General features: G+C 42.3%; 2 protein-coding genes across 4 annotated transcripts in view; both read right to left on the reverse strand.

The window, feature by feature from the left end:
- The window catches only part of atf2 (activating transcription factor 2), a 58,252-nt gene extending 57,260 nt beyond the window's left edge, over positions 1-992 (reverse strand). Inside the window, exon 1 of the mRNA XM_060930037.1 lies at positions 758-992. The gene's annotated coding sequence lies outside the window, so the exon portion shown is untranslated. The remainder of the gene's footprint in view (positions 1-757) is intronic.
- Positions 993-1,366: 374 nt separating this feature from the next.
- On the reverse strand, positions 1,367-5,491 carry atp5mc3a (ATP synthase membrane subunit c locus 3a). Of its 3 annotated transcripts, none has more exons than XM_060930038.1 (5): positions 5,418-5,491; positions 5,129-5,230; positions 4,069-4,143; positions 2,044-2,234; positions 1,367-1,944 (listed from the first exon to the last, which is right to left on the reverse strand). In XM_060930038.1, exons 2-5 carry the CDS (start codon positions 5,165-5,167, stop codon positions 1,830-1,832), a joined length of 420 nt encoding a protein of 139 aa, XP_060786021.1. In that variant the 5' UTR covers positions 5,168-5,230; positions 5,418-5,491; the 3' UTR covers positions 1,367-1,829. The 3 variants fall into 3 exon arrangements, with proteins under 3 accessions (XP_060786021.1, XP_060786022.1, XP_060786023.1); XM_060930039.1 differs by having other exon boundaries at positions 5,386-5,429; XM_060930040.1 differs by lacking the exon at positions 5,418-5,491 and adding an exon at positions 5,320-5,384.
- Positions 5,492-19,269: the final 13,778 nt, after the last annotated feature.

Consider the following 19,269-nt stretch of genomic DNA (forward strand, 5'->3'; position numbering starts at 1 on the left):
TGTGTTAGTTGTCGCTAATATTTATGTCCCAATATCTTGACCACATTTTAGGATGAAAATAATAATTTTAGACATGTTATTTTATATTGAAAAATCAGCTGTCTCGGAGAGGACATTTTTTTTGACACAATTACATACTAATTTGATCAAAATAGTCTGAAAACTTACTGGCATTCAACATTAAAACTTAACTATGTTTCCAATGATATGGAACCAAATATGTGTTTTATAGTATAAAGAATGATGTAAGTGCATCCCTTTTGGAGCTACCTGTGGTCAAAAAAGCACTTTTTCTAAATGACACGAGTAATTTTGCTAAATATGACACATATTGCCATACATTCACCAAAAATAACGTTATCACCAATTTTTTTTTTGTTTTGCATGGTACAGTAAATAGAGCTATCACAGGGCTACAATAAACAACCAAGTTTATTTAGTCAAGCCTTTTGATATTGAAGATAATAAGTGTTAAATGTGATTTTTAGCTTGCGGACCCTGATTGTAAAACAACCCATTATACAGACGCTGAGGATAACAATGCAGGCCACCTTGTTTACAGTAACCAAGCTAGTTAGCTAGCCTAGCAGAGCCGTCGCCATATTATTAGCATCAAAGCTATTAGTGAGAAAAAATTCACGTGTCATGCAAGCACGAATAAAACATTTTGCATGACATACTTCACACTCTTATTCCGCGACACGATACCACAAGTGATGCGTGTTAACAAATGACACTAATTGATGCGATTACTTACCCACAGGCACAACCCTGACAGCCCAAGCCCACGGATCCCTCTGTTCTCGCGAGATTTCACTTCATTCCCGTTTCTGAATCCCGAAGCTTCAAGAACGAAGCCATGAGCAGCACTAGCGTACATTTCCATCAAATCCGAAAATGGGCGAATAATCAAAATGCTTAAAATGTCATCTACTCTCAGTAATGACTCGATCATACGTGGATGCGCTCTCATTTAATACACTGACAGACACGTGTCAGTGGTCACTACACTGACAGCCACGCCCATTTTGCTAACACTTTCACTTCCGCCATTTATTCTGTTTAGATCTGTATGAATTGGACCACACAGCACAAGGAGTCGGTCAGAACCAGAACTCAACTTCCCAGCCCTGGTTCTGGATGACACTGGCTTGCTCAGTAATGTTTTCTTCAACTGTTCATCAACACCAGCAGGACCAGGGCTCCCAACTCCAACCCTAGAGATCAGATAGTCTTCCTCAACCAACTCATGAGTTTGAGCAGGAATACTTAAATTGTGTTGCACAGGGAGTCCCTAGGACTCAATTGTTAGAATCCATGTCAATAAGAGAGCAAGCAGGGAATAAGTAACACCCTTGAACACCAGTAAACAAGTATATATTTATTTAACGCAATTTACAAAAGCAAATGTTTACTGGCTTTTAACCAGCTGCATCCTACATCCCTTTCTCCAGCCACCCCTGGGAATGAGTGGACCCAAAACAAGTACACATCTCCAGCTGTGATGTACAGAAAGTGCTATCAGACGACCAAGATTTTTCTGTGAATCCTCAACATTGATATTTTAGTTAGCACCATTGCTTTTCAAAGAGGAGGGGGAGGATAAACAGGCTTCCCAAAATACAAAAATTACAGTTGTCCTTTAAACAGTTCAAATACACATTTTAATTTTGTAATTGCTTACAAGTTTATAATACATTATTCTTTTGACAGAGTGGCCACTGAAAATGAGCATTTCTTTCTACATGGACAATTAAGAGCAGACACTTTTGGTAGCGACTGTGAATTCACAAGTGATTACAGCGTAGGTTGCCACTTGCAGTGAGTTTTTACATGGCAAACAGGATGAGGAAAGCAACCATCAAACAGAAGAGACCCATGGCTTCAGACAAAGCAAATCCCAGAATAGCATAAGAGAAGAGCTGCTGCTTCAGAGATGGGTTCCTGGAGTGGAGGAAGGAAAAAAAAAATTGCTTGAAAAGCTACAATCACCTATAATAAATGATTACAGATTGAGAGATTAAGAGCTGGTAGCATTTTTACCTGGCATATCCAATGATCAGACTGCCAAAAACAGTTCCAATTCCAGCACCAGATCCAGCCACTCCGACGGTGGCAGCTCCAGCTCCAATGAACTTGGCGGCAGTGTCGATGTCACGGCTCACCGCGCTGGTCTGGAAGCCTCGCAGACACACCTGGGTGAGGGGAGACTGAGGCAGCAGTGCAGCAGAAGTCTAAAAAGAAAGAGGAACATGAGTGATGATCTGGTACAGAATTACAGGTCAGTCAATGCTGTATGACAGAAATGTAACCAAACTTTTTTCAATGCAAAAAGGCTCTGAATTTCCACAGTAGTGAAGAGGGTGTGCATCAGGACTGGGAAGTGTAAAGGATCCTCACACGTTTACTGCATTCGTTCATCAGTTACTATTTTATCTAGTCTGGGTCACAATAGCTTGATCTAATCAGTTTGTTAGGAAATACTGTGGACAGGTGAAAACTATGGATGCTGAGGTGACTGCAGAAAGTACAAAAGACAAAAAGTCCCCTAATACATGTATTAAAAAAAAAAAAAGATAAAGGCAACAAACACCCTATTTTGCAAACTACTAAACAGTGCCCATAAACCACAACACAGATGCAGCAAAGTTAAAAACCTGAAACCCACTGCACAGTACAGAACAGGTGAAGTCACAGATTGTGCATTTTGTCCCTCCTCCTCCTCATTCACTACATTTTCATAAACACATCACTGCATTACACAAGTCCATCTACCATCTTCTGAGAGCACAGGCTCATTTTAGTGTTTTCACAGTTCTAACACAACCACCTCAACTCAAGAAGGGCTGTTAATGAGCTGATTAGTTTGTTATAAAGTAGGAAAAAACTACAATGTCCAGGACAGGGGGTGCTCCAGGGCCAGGAACCAGTGCCTTACAGACTCGTGACAAATACTTCTAATGAAAGGAAAAAGCAGCAGAGTATCGTGCCCAATTAGGATTAGAACAATTACAAGAGAGCGCTCAGAAATTGGTGATTACAAGCAGGAAATCGGCCTGTTTAGGAGACAATTTCCATTATTGTTGTTGCAAAACCAAAATTACAGCATTGGTATAATATCAACCTGATTTAAGACAAATTTTGTCCCGATTTTATCAGAAAAATCACCAAATCGTATTAATACGAAGCCCGTGTTTCGGGTCAGCAGTTTTTCTTGGAATATCTGCATACTGGATATAGCGAGAACTGCTAAATGAAAGATAATCTTACTGAGGCAGGATAGAAGCAGCCTCATGTTTTCCCACATAACTCCTTGTGGAGCCTCAAAATAAATAAATAAAAATCACACCCTGTGACAGGGACATGACAGTCTTCTGTTCCAGGCACTTTAGGGTGGTCATAAGAAAATGTCACTTATGCCGCTTTTCCACTACCAACGCGGCTGAGTTGGGCTGAGCCGAGCCGTGCCGTGCTGAGTTGGGCTGAGTGGGGCTGCTGGAGTTGCATTTCGACTACAACCGCGCTGAACCGTGCTGGCTGGAAGTGGGTGGACGTCACGTGATGTCGTTAGGCGGCGCAAACAGTGACATCAGTGACCTTTTAAGCGGTAGTCTCACGACCCGGATAGTAAACAAACATGGAGGACATGGAGTCGTTAGTGTTGCTGGTCTTGGTGCTGTGGCTTGTTGTCACCGACAACGCCAACAGATACTGGCAAGAGCGTATAGATGAGGCGAGGCGCATAAGGCTTCAGAAATTCTCGTAATTCGTAATTATTCTTCTTCCGGGTTTATGGTGTTTACAAATCCCAGCATGCTCGCGGGGCGTGTGAGGACACTCCTCCTCACCAATCAGTGCACAGGGGAGTGTCTCCTCACACCCCTAGCCCCACTTGGCTCGGTTTGGCTCGCTTCAGCCCTACTCCAAAACCGTGCGAGTTTTGGGTGCTGAGGAGGGCTGAAGCGAGCTGAGTCGTGCTGCTCTGAGGTAGTCGAAACGCGAGTCGTGTCGGGCTGAAGTGAGCTGAAAAAGGGTAGTGGAAAAGGCCCATTAGTCTTTTAAACTCACCTCTGTTTTGAGCTCTGGCCTAGACAGCACAGCAGCAGACATGGGGCTGTACAAAGCCCGGGATCCAGAGCGGACCTGAAACACATTAAACATTAGTGAGCAGACATGGGGGAAAAAAAAAAAACCAACCCAAAAGTGACGAACAGGGAAAGAAACAACTGCAGAGTGTTTTGAAGGGCACATATGCTGGGACGAGGTAGGATGAAACACAAAAGGTCAAAGTTTATCACATGATTAAGCACATACCTCACCTTTGCAGTGAATAATAAGACAGCTGTTCAGTTGTGGTGTTTTAACAAAGTTAACAGAAGATATTTAAAAATCCACCACTTTGTTTCAAAAACAAGAAAACCTTTGACAAATGAAGTTTAAAAGTCCTGCAGACAACTAGCTGTAGCTAGAAAGGCATTTCATCACGCAAAATCAATACGTGTTATATATAATAATAACAACAACAACCACCAGTTTGGTGTACAATCTGAGCCAATATGGAGACATTTAAAAGGTTTAAATGTAAAATGTCCCCACTTGGAAGACAGGGTGGACAAGAGTGCAGCTGTAACTCGAAAATTCACAACATGAAGAAGTGTTATTTAATTTAAAAAAAATTGTAAACTTTGTGCTATCCATGTATTTTAATGTGCACTATACTTGTATTTTGTACATTATTTTACTTAAAAAAACAAACAAACTTAGCTAACCTCTATGCAGCTAGCTTAGCTATTAGCCTGCTGACTGGCGAACTAGCTCGATTCTGACCTTAGAGCAAATGCTCATTATGGCAACCTTCTAAACAAGAGTCAGTTATAATAATAATAATAATAATAATAATAATAATAAATACATACTAATGCAACACCCTGGGCACGTTCTGGTTTCCTGCTTTACTCTGCCGAGCTCTGAACAGGAATGACTGACTGAATGAATGAACTCGCTATTAGCTGGTTAGCAACCGGCTTCAAGTTCAGCAGAAGGCCCCAAAAATACACTCCAAGATACAACAAGGAGAAAAAAATAAATAAATGAGAAACCACAAAACGGCTCGTGTTAAATTCCTCACCAGGGCAGGTGTGGAGACAAATTTCGCACAGGCGTACATGGTGGAATCTGAGGGAATATATTGTTTTTTAACCCTTTTAAGATTGCAGCAGCCGAGGACGGTCTGTAAGGCAAAAGGGGGTAAGGTCAAGATCAATTTTATAGCTTTACTCAAAATTTAAACAGCTTACAATCACTTATGATATTACTAACAACTGCCTGAGTAACAGCACCAAATAAGAAACGCTATAAAACAAGGATGAAACCGGATTAACTTTCCTCCTTTTTCCTGCAGAATCTCCGATACTCACCAACAGCAGAGGTCGAAACACCGGAAGCGCTGCGCCTGCGCACGAGAGTCTCTGAGAAAAGTCCCGGATGAACTCGTGACGTCACGCAAGGTCGTTTATTTCTAACTTTATTGAAATAGGGTATGGAACAAACCGAGTGTTTAAAATAATCTCATCTCATCTCATTATCTCTAGCCGCTTTATCCTGTTCTACAGGGTCGCAGGCAAGCTGGAGCCTATCCCAGCTGACTACGGGCGAAAGGCGGGGTACACCCTGGACAAGTCGCCAGGTCATCACAGGGCTGACACATAGACAGACAACCATTCACACTCACATTCACACCTACGGTCAATTTAGAGTCACCAGTTAACCTAACCTGCATGTCTTTGGACTGTGGGGGAAACCGGAGCACCCGGAGGAAACCCATGCGGACACGGGGAGAACATGCAAACTCCACACAGAAAGGCCCTCGCCGGCCACGGGGCTCGAACCCGGACCTTCTTGTTGTGAGGTGACAGCGCTAACCACTACACCACCGTGCCGCCTTTTAAAATCTCTCAACTCATCTCATTATCTCTAGCCGCTTTATCCTTCTACAGGGTCGCAGGCAAGCTGGAGCCTATCCCAGCTGACTACGGGCGAAAGGCGGGGTACACCCTGGACAAGTCGCCAGGTCATCACAGGGCTGACACATAGACACAGACAACCATTCACACTCACATTCACACCTACGGTCAATTTAGAGTCACCAGTTAACCTAACCTGCATGTCTTTGGACTGTGGGGGAAACCGGAGCACCCGGAGGAAACCCACACGGACACGGGGAGAACATGCAAACTCCACACAGAAAGACCCTCGCTGGCCACGGGGCTCGAACCCGGACCTTCTTGCTGTGAGGCGACAGCGCTAACCACTACACCACCGTGCCGCCTTTTAAAATAATAATAATAATAATAACAATGTTACATGCTGTCGGTTCATACTTAATAGGATATCATTCTGGATTTTAAGAAGTGGTGTCTCGGTACTGTACCGCTGTCTGTATGCTGACTGCAATTTAGGGAGCAAGTCATTTGAAAGAAAAAAAGAAGAAAGAAACCTTTATTCATCACATGCACACTTCAAGCACAGTGAAATTCATTCTCTGCATTTAATCCATCTGAAGCAGTGAACACACACACACAGCAGTGGGCAGCCACACCAAAGCGCCCAGGGAGCAGTCAGGGGTCGGGTACTTTGCTCAAGGGCATCTCAGCCCAAGGCCGCCCCACGTCAACCTAACTGCATGTCTTTGGATTGTGGGGGAAACCGGAGCACCCGGAGGAAACCCACACAGACACGGGGAGAACATGCAAACTCCACACAGAAAGGCCCTCGCCGGCCGCTGGGTTCGAACCCGGAACCTTCTTGCTGTGAGGTGACCGTGCTAACCACTGCATCACCGTGCCGCCCTTATTTGCAATAAGATGATCACAAGTTTGATTATAGACAGCTCACTCAGTCAGTTTCGAGATAAACTTCAGATTACTGATAGGACGTAGATTATGAAAAGCAGCAGTGAGTCCAGTTTTCTTTAGTAGTGGCTTAACAAGTGCTTCTTTCCAGTCTTGCGGAAAATGACCATTGGTTAAGGACGAGTTGATAATCTTTGTAATAACAAGTAACAGCACATCCAAACAGTCAATAACTAATGAAGAAGGCATAGGATCTAATGCACAGTGTTTCTTAGATGAAGACGAAACACGAGTTTGAATATCTTCCTCACTTAAAGGCTCAAAAGATTCCAATGTTGTACTGCTAGTTGGTAGACGCTGATCCTCAGGCACTGGGTCAGATAACGCCATACTAAGGGCTGTAGCATCAATTTCCTGGCGAATTTTAGTGATTTTACATACGAAAAACTCGCCTACTTCATTACAAAGTACGTCTTTATCAGGATAATTGGGAAAGCAAAGTTCGTCTTTAGGAGTTAGCAGAGACTTAGCAGATCTAAACAATTTTGCTTGATTTTCACTGTTATCTGAAATGAAGTCAGAGTAGTATGTTCTTTTAGCCTCATTGATGATGTTAAACACGTGATTTCTCTGGGCTTTAAAACGTTGAAGATCCTCTGTTGATTTACTTCTACGCCACACCTTTTCCATTTTTCTGCAAAGATGTTTTGCAGCGGCAGCACGGTGGTGTAGTGGTTAGCGCTGTCGCCTCACAGCAAGAAGGTCTGGGTTCGAGCCCCGTGGCCGGTGAGGGCCTTTCTGTGTGGAGTTTGCATGTTCTCCCCGTGTCCGCGTGGGTTTCCTCCGGGTGCTCCGGTTTCCCCCACAGTCCAAAGACATGCAGGTTAGGTTAACTGGTGACTCTAAATTGAGCGTAGGTGTGAATGTGAGTGTGAATGGTTGTCTGTGTCTATGTGTCAGCCCTGTGATGACCTGGCGACTTGTCCAGGGTGTACCCCGCCTCTCGCCCATAGTCAGCTGGGATAGGCTCCAGTTTGCCTGCGACCCTGTAGAACAGGATAAAGCGGCTAGAGATAATGAGATGAGATGAGATGTTTTGCAGCATCAATTTCTGAGCTATACCAAGGCGCAGAGGGTCTTGTTTTCAGAGTTTTGGTCTTTAAAGGTGCATGACGATCAATTAAATTAGTGAGCGTTGTATCATACATTTGAACAACAATGTCAAGTTCCTTAGATGGTAAATAAATACTCACGTCCTGATTGTTGGTGCATAACTCAGTAGCAGCTAGTTCACTTTTGAGGGCGTCAGATTTTACAGATTTCAGCTTCCTGTATGTTATTTTACGTATTGGAGCCATAGGTTTTAAAGCTTGGAAATCGCAGTTTACACAGGCGTGGTCAGATATGAAGTGGTCAGATATGAAGTGGTCGATGTGAGGTTTGTTGTCAATAATAGAATCTGAGAAACGTGTAATTATAAGATCAAGCATATGTCCATTTAGATGTGTTGCTTGCTCGACATGTTGACGCAGACCGACAGACTCAAGTAAGTCACTAAAAGCTACTGAGTCACCATCGTCTTTGCAGTCCACATGTATATTAAAGTCTCCACAGATGACAAGTGGTTCTTTACAGAGAAGCAGCGATTCCATGTAGTTAAAAAGTTCAGTAAAGAATACACTTAAGCCAACTTTGTGTTCACTTGAGTAGGGAGGACGATAAATAATGACAAGTCTAAGCTTATCTACTGGTGAGGAATTGATGACAAACTCTGAAAATTCCTCTGAAATTCAAATTCTGAATCTGAAATTTTTTCCGTTAAAAATTATATTTTCTATAATCCATTATCAATCTTTGAATTATTTTCATTCACATATTCATATATAGCTGTATTATTGATTTTAATATTTGTAATATCTTAAAGTTAGCAATTTATTGTAATTTATTTATTTGTAATTTGTAAGGCGCATTTGATCATATATACATGATATATGCGCGGTATAAATAATAAAGATTATTATTATTATTATTATTATTATAATACACTGGCAAAACATTAACACTGTAAAGTATGTATGTACTATGTACTTTACATTACATTACAGGCATTTAAGAACGAAAGAAAGAAAGAAAGAAAGAAAGAAAGAAAGAAAGAAAGAAAGAAAGAAAGAAAGCACAACTTTATTCATCACACACTTGTGAAATTTCCTCTCTGCATTTAACCCATCTGAAGCAGTGAACACACACATGCACACACACATGAGCAATGAGTGTACACACACATACCCAGAGCAGTAGGCAGCCATGCTAACAGCGCCCGGGGAGCAGTCAGGAGTTAGGCGCTTCGCTCAAGGGCACCTCAGCTCAAGGCTGCCCCATATTAACCTAACCGCATGTCTTTGGACTGTGGGGGAAACCGGGGCACCCAGAGGAAACCCACACAGACACGGAGAGAACATGCAAAATCCACACAGAAAGGCCCTCGCCGGCCGCTGGGTTCGAACCCAGAACCTTCTTGCTGTGAGGCAACCGTGCTAACCAGTACACCACCATGCCATCCGCATAGACAGAGTGACGTACAACATACCCAGAGCAGCCTGGGGGGCAGATGCCTTGCTCAAGATGCCTTGCTCAAGGGCACTTCAGCCATTCCTGCTGGTCCCGACAATTGAACCAGCGACCTTTTGGTCCCAAAGCAGCTTCTCTAACCATTAGGCCATGGTATCCCTCTTAAATAAAATGCTTCCAAAGTGTTTAGGCTTTAAATTTTATGTTTAATGTTCGTGACCAATTCATTCCAGGTGGTGTAGTGGTTAGCGCTGTTACCTCACAGTAAGAAGGTTCCAGGTTCGAACCTCACACTTGATGGGGCCTTTCTGTGTGGAGTTTGTATGTTCTCCCTATGTCTGCGTGGATTTCCTTCCCCCACAGTCCAAAGGCATGTGGTTAGGTTAACTGGCTACTCTAAATAGGTGTGAGTGCACAGAAATGAACCAGCCACCCGACTGCTGCCAATTCTGGCCAAGTCAACCAAACATAGTTCGCCTCAATTTCAGATCAGGTTCGGCAGTGATGACGACAAAACACAGTAGGACTGATGACTCTAAGTGGGTCTTATGTATGAATGAATAAATCATGAGGTTGATGCCTCACAGCTCCTGAACTCTGGTTAATGTTTAGTTGGACTTTGGCTTGTTCTCTCCATTTACAATGATATTTATTCACTTGGCTGGTGCTTTTATTCAAAGAAAATTACAACTGAGAGACAATACAATTTTTTTGTATTCCAAAAATATGGCCTTTGGTCAGTTGGTTGCTCTGCTGGATCATGGTAAATAAGCAATTTGTCTGACTGGCTAGGAGTTGCCAAAACATCAAGCTGGTCAATGTGGACCCCCTTGGCCAGCTGGTAAGTGTGGGTGATGAAAACACTTTCTGAATTATTGTGACTAATGTAACATCATATTTATTTTAAGAAGAGTATGCAACAGTGAGTCAATTAGAAAATCTAAAATATTTATTGATCAGCTTAATCAAGTAATAAGGAAGATGGTCCACAAGCTTGACCAGCTCGAATTGTGCTTTGGCAGCTAGTAGATGGCCAGATGAAGCAGAATTTTCTGCAGGGTCGGTAATTGAGTGCTTGATGGCTTATGTTAGATGAGCATCCCCTCCAGGGTCTATTCCTGTTTTATAACCAGTGTCCTAGGTCCACCTCAACCCTTGCCAGAATAAAAGCAGCAACTGAAAACTAATAAATAAGGAGATCTGAGTTGAGAACTGTGATCCTACATAACCTGTCTTTTGGCTCTTCAGTAGTATCTATGCAGGTTTGGGTGATGAATGGCTTGCCAGAGCCACTGGTTATAGGGCTGACAAGTCCTGTGGGCCTCAGTGTGTTCTTCTGCTGCCATCAGTGGTAGAATCCCTCACTGCTTCTACAGGTGGAATCACTCCAGGTGAACAGGGAATAAAGGCATATAGTTTTCCTTTACAGAATCACTCCATACATCACGAGGTTAACTCTGATTCCTACAGGAAAAGAATGATTCAGTCAGAGGGTCTAAAAAATGCCTCAGTGCAAGATTATCTAGCAGTGATTTGATAACATCTGAAATGATCTAAACTTGTCATTCCTCATATCTCTCCTGTAGTGGATAACATTTGTTGAACTGACGAACACAGAACCTTGTTCACAACAAATGTTTAGTACTGGGACATAGCTAGGTTGGTAGCACGTTCACAGTGAATCTTGCCTCCCCAGTTCTTACGTCAGTTTACATCTCTGAAAGGTCTACTCAATATAAGTCATACAGACTTCATGAATCACATCATGTTAATTTAATAAGCATTGTAATATTCTAAGTATTTTGACTAAATCCATTGAACAACAGGAAGTGAATACAGTACTGTCATTTAAGAGCCTATTGTTTACTGGTCCCATTAACAGCTTGTTACCGTATCTGTATTGCCTACAACAGAGCAGTCATTGTATTTCAAAGGTGGACAAAGTACCCAACTTCATTACTTAAGTCAAAGTACAGATCCCACTAGTCAAACGTTACTCCAACACAAGTGAAAGTTGTACAGTCAAGTTTTTACTTAAGTTAAAGTACTGAAGTACTTGCTTTTAAAATACTTAAGTATTAAAAGTACATTTTCTGTCAACGCATTGTTGTATTATTGCCACAACGCATACAAAACTTAATGCCTCTGAAGCAACCAACTGGATTTACTGACTAACTTCTAGAACCTGTAGAATAAAGGTCTGGTAGAATGGTACAAAATGAAATGCAAATGAACTGAAAAAGAGCCATTGTTATTTTCATTTTTTTTTAATTGTAACACTCCTCCCCAACCCTCACAAAGCAGCATGGTTTATTCTGACCCAGCTGTGGCAGTGTGTGCACACATGTATGTGTATGTTAATCAGGAAGACCGTGGAATAGCTGTAAATGCAGCTTGCTCAGAAAATAAAAATGATGATCCAACCTGCTTCAAACCCAGGTCCACACCTCGAGCTTAATAACTGCCCAACAGCAACACTGCTTTAAGCAAGACAAAAAAAAAAAAGTGCAAGTCCATCATCTGACATCAAAACAAAAAATTCCAGCAATTTGTTGTGACTGACTAGTACAATACTGTCCATCTCACAGGTCTCATGTGTGCACGTGTGCAAGTGTATGTATTCATGCACATATGAATCTGCCTGTGGAATCATGGAGGTTTAATGTTAAACTAGCTAGTCAGTAAAACTCCACCTGACATGCTAACAAACTCTTTTCAAGCTCAAAATCATATTGGGTAGCTAACGGTACTAGAAAAGAAACATTTCTAGATTTTGTTTATTTGGGAAGATTATGCTAAAACATATTTCTGAAAGGACTTCAGATAAGTTAGCGTTATGTTAGCGTAACTCTGTTTTTACATGCTAACTAACAGTGTCCAAGTTAACTAGCTATGTGTTAATGTTAGCCGTGGACAAGGCTGTGGCAACTTGGTGGGCAAATCCATAGAAAGCCATTTGACTAACCAGACTGCATAGCTATTACAACGTTATAGCTAGCTCTAAAAGCACATAAAACTTCATTGCAAGCTTTCTCTTGGAATAAAATATTTACATCCCTCAATATGCTTCCGCAGGTCAGATGGCGAGTTTTTGTAAGCTGTGATATGCTCCGTTTTAGGCAAACAAAGCAAATATTTAAAATGAAACAACTCTTTATTCCTTTCAGAAAACTGAAACATGGGTTCTAGCTATAGCCATGAGTGCATGCATTCCCCAGAAGAACCGCCTCCTTCCATTCTGCCATCAACTGATCGTGTTAAATAATGCTGTGGAGAAATCACTGAACTTGCTTTTATACAGTCTATGGACGTGACCCTAGTGATTACTGATCGGCTGTCTCAGTGTCACTTGCGAAAAAAACAATCATGTTTTAGAAAAGAAAAGTAAAAAAACCATCCACTTTCAAAGCCACTTCATAGTTACGAGTAACGAGGACCTTGACAGAAATGTAGTGGAGTAAAAAGTACGATATTTGTCTTTCAAATGTAGTGAAGTTAAAGTCATAAGTTTCCAAAAAATAACACTCAAGTAAAGTACAGACACTCAAAAAGTGTACTTAAGTACAGTACTCAAGTAAATGCACTTTGTTACTGTCCATCTCTGCTGTATTTTGTTACAGGATTTCAGATTGGAACAGACTAGTGATGTTTTACTTCTTTGCTGGTCAAACCTGAAGAGATGAGAGATGATCCTTGAGCTCCTTGACCACCAGAGGGGGGCAAAGAGTTTAATGTGCCAACTGCTTATGAGGTCTCTGTCCATTCTCCCCCTGAACAGGGCATTTGATAGCTTGCTTCACAAGCATAGCACCCACTTCATGGCCCCTTCCATGTCAACTAATAATATAACAATAATAATAATATAGTTTTTGACAAACCTCAAGTCTTTATTTTACATGCTTATTTTAACTTTCCATAAAGGTTCAACATATTCCCAAATGTAGTGCCACCTTGTCAAGATGATCTAGGTTACCTGCAATGGTTCAGTATGTATGTGAATGCTTAATTAATAGGGCTCCTAGACATCAAATCAGCTCTAGAGAAGCAGGCATTGCAGGTTCCTTTTCCCAGGCTCACACTTTCCCCAGGTTTTCATCCCCTTACCCCCCCACGCTTTGCTCCTGAGTGAACATCTTGAGACATTGCATTTGCATGCGGCCCCCATCAAGCTGCATGCACTCAGACTGGTAATAAACGGCATTGACCCCCTTAACCTTTATGAATTACAATTTGTGCCAGCAACACATCCTGTCAGAAGAGTGGGCACCCACGGTGCTCTGTGTGTGTGTGTGTGTGTGTGTGTGTGCATGAGAGTAAAGGAAAGAGCATCAGTGTGTGTATGTGTGCGCTGTGCAGTTGTTATAAAAAGAGGAAAAGGTTTTTACAGGCACTGGCGGACACTGTTGACAAGCTGTGAATAGGCGTTCTGCATTCTGACAGCACGGCCAGGAGTGAGGCTACAGCAACTCTGAAACCCGCATATGCAGCATGAACACACACACACACACACACACACACACCTTTTACAGAGGGCTATATTTATTTTCAATTACTACCATTAGAACTGGTAATCCCAGACTCCCTGGTATATTATTATAGGATTATCACAACACATCTCACTGTTTAAATACTACATATTTAATTGAGGGCGGCACGGTGGTGTAGTGGTTAGCGCTGTCGCCTCACAGCAAGAAGGTCCGGGTTTGAGCCCCGTGGCCGGCGAGGGCCTTTCTGTGCGGAGTTTGCATGTTCTCCCCGTGTCCGCGTGGGTTTCCTCCGGGTGCTCCGGTTTCCCCCACAGTCCAAAGACATGCAGGTTAGGTTAACTGGTGACTCTAAATTGACCGTAGGTGTGAATGTGAGTGTGAATGGTTGTCTGTGTCTATGTGTCAGCCCTGTGATGACCTGGCGACTTGTCCAGGGTGTACCCCGCCTTTCGCCCGTAGTCAGCTGGGATAGGCTCCAGCTTGCCTGCGACCCTGTAGAAGGATAAAGCGGCTAGAGATAATGAGATGAGATGAGATATTTAATTGAAAAAGAAAAAAAATCATATATGTTAAAGATTAAAGATCTAATGATTTAATATCAGTGGCATGGTGGTGTAGTGGTTAGCAGTGTCACCTCACAGCAAGTGAATGGTTGTTTGTCTCTGTGTGTCAGCCCTGCGATGATCTGGCAACTTGTCCAGGGTGTAGCCTGCCTCTCACCCATAGTCAGCTGGGATAGGCTCCAGCTCGCCCGCAACCCTGCACAGGATAAGCGGCTACAGATCATGGATGGATGGGTGATTTAGTACCCTAAGGTAACTTTGAAATATGCTTCTTAAGTGATGCTTTTTGATACCCCCCCCAACACACACACACACAACTTCATATTTTGGATTCTTCAGAGTAACCACTGTTTACCTTGGCATTATCTTAACCAGCTTCATGAGGTAGTCACCTGGAATGCTTTTCAGTTAACAGGTGCCTCGTCAAAAGCTAATTAGTGCAATTTCTTGCACTATAAAAAGACAATAAATAGCCCTATTCCACAACTGTAGTAATCCATATTATGACAAGAACCGCTCAGCTAAGTAAAGAGAAACGACATCCATCATTACTTTAATACATGAAGTGTCTTAAGCAATTTCCAAAAGGCGCTTTTCAATCACTCATTTTCTGTTGCTAAATGTCATTCTATTGTGAAAATAGTGTGCTATGTCACTTTTGCAACGCCATTAACTTATAACCTGTGTAGTGAGCAACTATTTTTAATAAGAAGCTATTTGGAAGAAGCAGCCTTTATTTGTCACATGCACACTCAAGCACAGTGAAATTCCTCCTCTGCATTTAACTCATCTGAAGCAGTGAACACACGCATGCACACATAAGTGAGCAATGAGCACACACACATACCCAGAGCACTGGGCAGCTGTGCTACAGTGCCCGGGGAGCAGTTGTGGGTTAGGTGCCTTGCTTAAGGGCACTTCAGCCATGATACAGAGGGAGGGGAAGGTGCTGTTCATTCACTTAACTCCCCTCATGTTTTTTTCTGCAAGTCCCAGTAATTGAATCGGCGACCCTTTGGGCCCAAGGCTGCTTCTCTAACCTTCAGGCCATGGCTTCCCCGTGTAGGAGACTTGATGAATACTTGAAGGGGACTGGATCATCATCATCATCATCATCATCATCATCATCATCATCAGACATGAGATAAATAAAAACAAATTGGTAACTTTAAGGCAGCACAGTGGTGCAGTGGTGAGCACTGTTGCCTAACAGGCTCTGGGATTGAAACTCATGGGCGGCTGGGGCCTTTCTGTGAGGAGTTTGTATGTTTTTCCTTTGCCTGCAAGGGTTTCCTGCGGGTGGACCATGCGGATGAGGCTAACTGGCTACTCTAAATTGCCCATAGGTGTGAGTGTGAATTGCTCAGGGTGTACCCTGCCATTTGCCTGAAGTCAGCTGTGACTGGCTCCTGCTTCTCCCGTGACCCTCAATGGATAAGTGGTATACATAGTTTTCACTGATGTCACGGCATTCCGGGGAACGCCCTCCAGCCGCCATCTTGTGGGGCAAACAAAACGGACCATCGCCATTACCAGCTATGTTATCTCGGACGAATTTATGAAGTTATATAGTCAGTTTTCTAAAATAAAGATCAACGTCGGCAAAATCAAGCAAACGGAAGTATATAGATACATTGGATGACATCTCACGACAACGGTATGCAGCCAAACTGGCCTTGATTGGGGGAATTGACCCCTACGAAGTGGACAAAGATGCATTTTCAAGTGACTATGCAGGGCTGCCATCCATATCGTACACTGATATTGTGAACTATTTTGTGAATAGTAAAAGTGCCTACACACTTGACGACCTCAAAGCATACAAGTCACTGGAGTCATACAATTATTTTGTCTGTGGCTGGGTCCGTGAAGTCCACCATATAAAAACAAGTGGCAGTCATGTCCTAATTACAGCCAAGGTATGTAAACATTGGAAATAGAAATAGAAAACGTGACAAACGAGCGATATTAAGTGTACATTACAATGTAAACGTACACTCAGCAGTTCCAGTTAGGCATTCTCCAGAGATTGTTTACACGATGTTTTGGCTTCCAAAAACAAACTTAAACACAATTGATTGTTTATTTAAACAACTTACCACTTATAAAATGATCGGAGCAGACTTTGCTGTGTTTGGAAGGGTGATAATCCTTGTGGTTGATTCTCGCAAGCCATAGATTTCTCCTTTGTATGCTGAGTTTCTTTGTTTGCTCGCCTTCGTGCTCCCGTACAGTGGGAATTCCATAAAAGCTCCGCTTGACTTCATCATTTGACCTATTACGACAGCCGTGAATACAACAGGTGTGCACCATTGCTAGCTTTAAATAGCCTGCTTGGGTTCTTTTGAAGACTTTGTACTCGCGCGTTACAATGTGTGCTCAGTGACCCGTACAGAAAGCTTGACCCGCAAGATGGCCGCCACTAGGGAATCCCCGACTCTGTGACGTCATGTGCAAACTATGTATAGATAATGGATGGATGGTAATTTTAAACATACAAAATTCCCTCCATAAAGTGACACAATTTTCATTTTCTGTGGTGTTCGCAGTACAATTACAGTGAGTGAGGCTACGGTCATTCCGTCTGTGGCAGCATAAAATTATAGACTCTTAAATATCTGGATGTTCATTCATGCTTGAATACATTTAAATGCTTAAATTTATGAGTAAAAATTGAAAGCAGTTTTAAATTTATTTGACATTCCTAATTTGTTTCATTTTCAGTGTATAATAACAGATATTGCTTATTTCACATAAACAAACAATTTATTCTCCTGATTCCCTCATGTTTTGTAATTGATAAGATGAGATTTGGAAATAGGCAGCTGGGTTTCATCAGCATGTATAAGGGCAGCTTTTATGAAACCCAGCAGGCTCTGCTCTTCAGCTTTTGACTTGTAAAGACTTAATAATTGTGTGTTGCTGCTTTGTGGGCATTCAGATATTTAAAAGTCATTAGTATTCACCGCATTGATTTTCTGGACTGATCTATAAAAACCCTGATGTGTGCTCTCTCTAAGAGAGACTTGAGAAATGCTGAGATGAGCAGAATTATGTTAATTCCCACTATTCACGAAAACAAGTCACTGTAAAAGAGTACTACATGTGTATGTGTCCAATTAAATAATATATGTACTGTGTATTTTAAATAATCCATGTACAATAATCCATCCATCCATTATCCGTAACCACTTATCCTGTGAAGGGTCGCAGGCAAGCTGGAGCCTATCTCAGCTGACTATGGGCGAGAGGCGGGGTACACCCTGGACAAGTCGCCAGATCATCACAGGGCTGATACAAATACCCTGTCCACACTAGGGATTTTGTACCGATACGATACTACTTTCGTACTGCAACACCTGTCCACACTAGCAACTATACCGGTACTGTAGCGGTATAACTGTATCGATACGAAACCCACAAATGTATGGGTTTCGTACCGGTACGGTATCGGTACTGTAGCGCTTCGCTGTAGTGTGGACAGATGAAGCGGTTCTGTATCGATACAAATATAATGCGCATGCGCAATGAACCAAAAGTCACACACCTCAATCGATGTCTTCGCTGAATAAAATAGTGAAGAACGGAGATTCGTTTTCTTTATTTCTTTCTCAACTGCCTCGCGCGTTTTATACGATTCGACTGAATAAATGACCACCAGAAATACAGACTGTACAGTGACAACAAAAAGCACACACACGTTGTTTCATCTGCCATATTCTCGGAAGGAAGTTACTCGGTATCCACGGAAACATTTCGCGCACGCGCATTTCAACTACCGTGAAAGAAAACCGCAAACATTTCTCGCTAGTGTGGACAGATGCACTAAACTGTACCGGTATGCTTTGTATCGATACAGTTATACCACTATCGTACCGGTATATATGTGAACACAGCTATAGAGACAAACAACCATTCACACTCACATTCACACCTACGGTCAATTTAGAGCCACCAATTAGCCTAACCTGCATGTCTTTGGACTGTGGGGGAAACCGGAGCACCGGGAGGAAACCCACGCAGACACGGGGAGAACATGCAAACTCCACACAGAAAGGCCCCCATCGGCCACTGGGCTCGAACCCAGAACCTTCTTGCTGTGATGCGACAGTGCTAACCACTACACCACTGTGTATGTACAATAATAAACTAGTTAATATGTTTAATTATTTGTAATGCACAGAAACTATTAAAATAGTCTAGGGGAAAAAGTGCATGAAAATGCTCCATGTCTTCCTGCCATGTCAAATACTGTATATCTACAGCATTAGCTAAATCAGCTAGCAGGCTAAGTTAACTGCAAGTAAGCTACCTCACATTTGTCATACGTTGTCAGCTAGCTTCGTGCCAAGGTTCTATTCTGTCTCCAGGTTACAAGTAATTCTTTAATAATTTGCACGTTGGACATGACAGTGGCATGGTGGTGCAGTGGTTAGCACTGTCACCTCACAGCAAGATAGTTCTGTGTTTGGACCTTGTGGATGACTGGGGTCTTTCTGTGTGGAGTTTGCATGTTCTCCTTGTACTTGCGTGTGGTTTCCTCCCACAGTCCAAAGACATGTAGATTAGGTCAACCGGCTACTCTAAATTGCCCATAGGTATGAGTGTGAATGATTGTTCATCTCTGTGATAGACTGGAGACCTGTACCCCACCTCTAGCTTCTCCTGCAACCCTGATGGACAAACAGTATGCATAATGAATGGACATGATGCTTAATGCTTCCTGAAATAGTTTTAAATTGAAAGCTAAATGGAGAAATGACACAAATATCTAATATATATATATATATATATATATAT

The sequence above is a fragment of the Neoarius graeffei genome, chromosome 9 (assembly GCF_027579695.1).
Source record: "Neoarius graeffei isolate fNeoGra1 chromosome 9, fNeoGra1.pri, whole genome shotgun sequence".
NCBI lineage: Eukaryota > Metazoa > Chordata > Actinopteri > Siluriformes > Ariidae > Neoarius > Neoarius graeffei.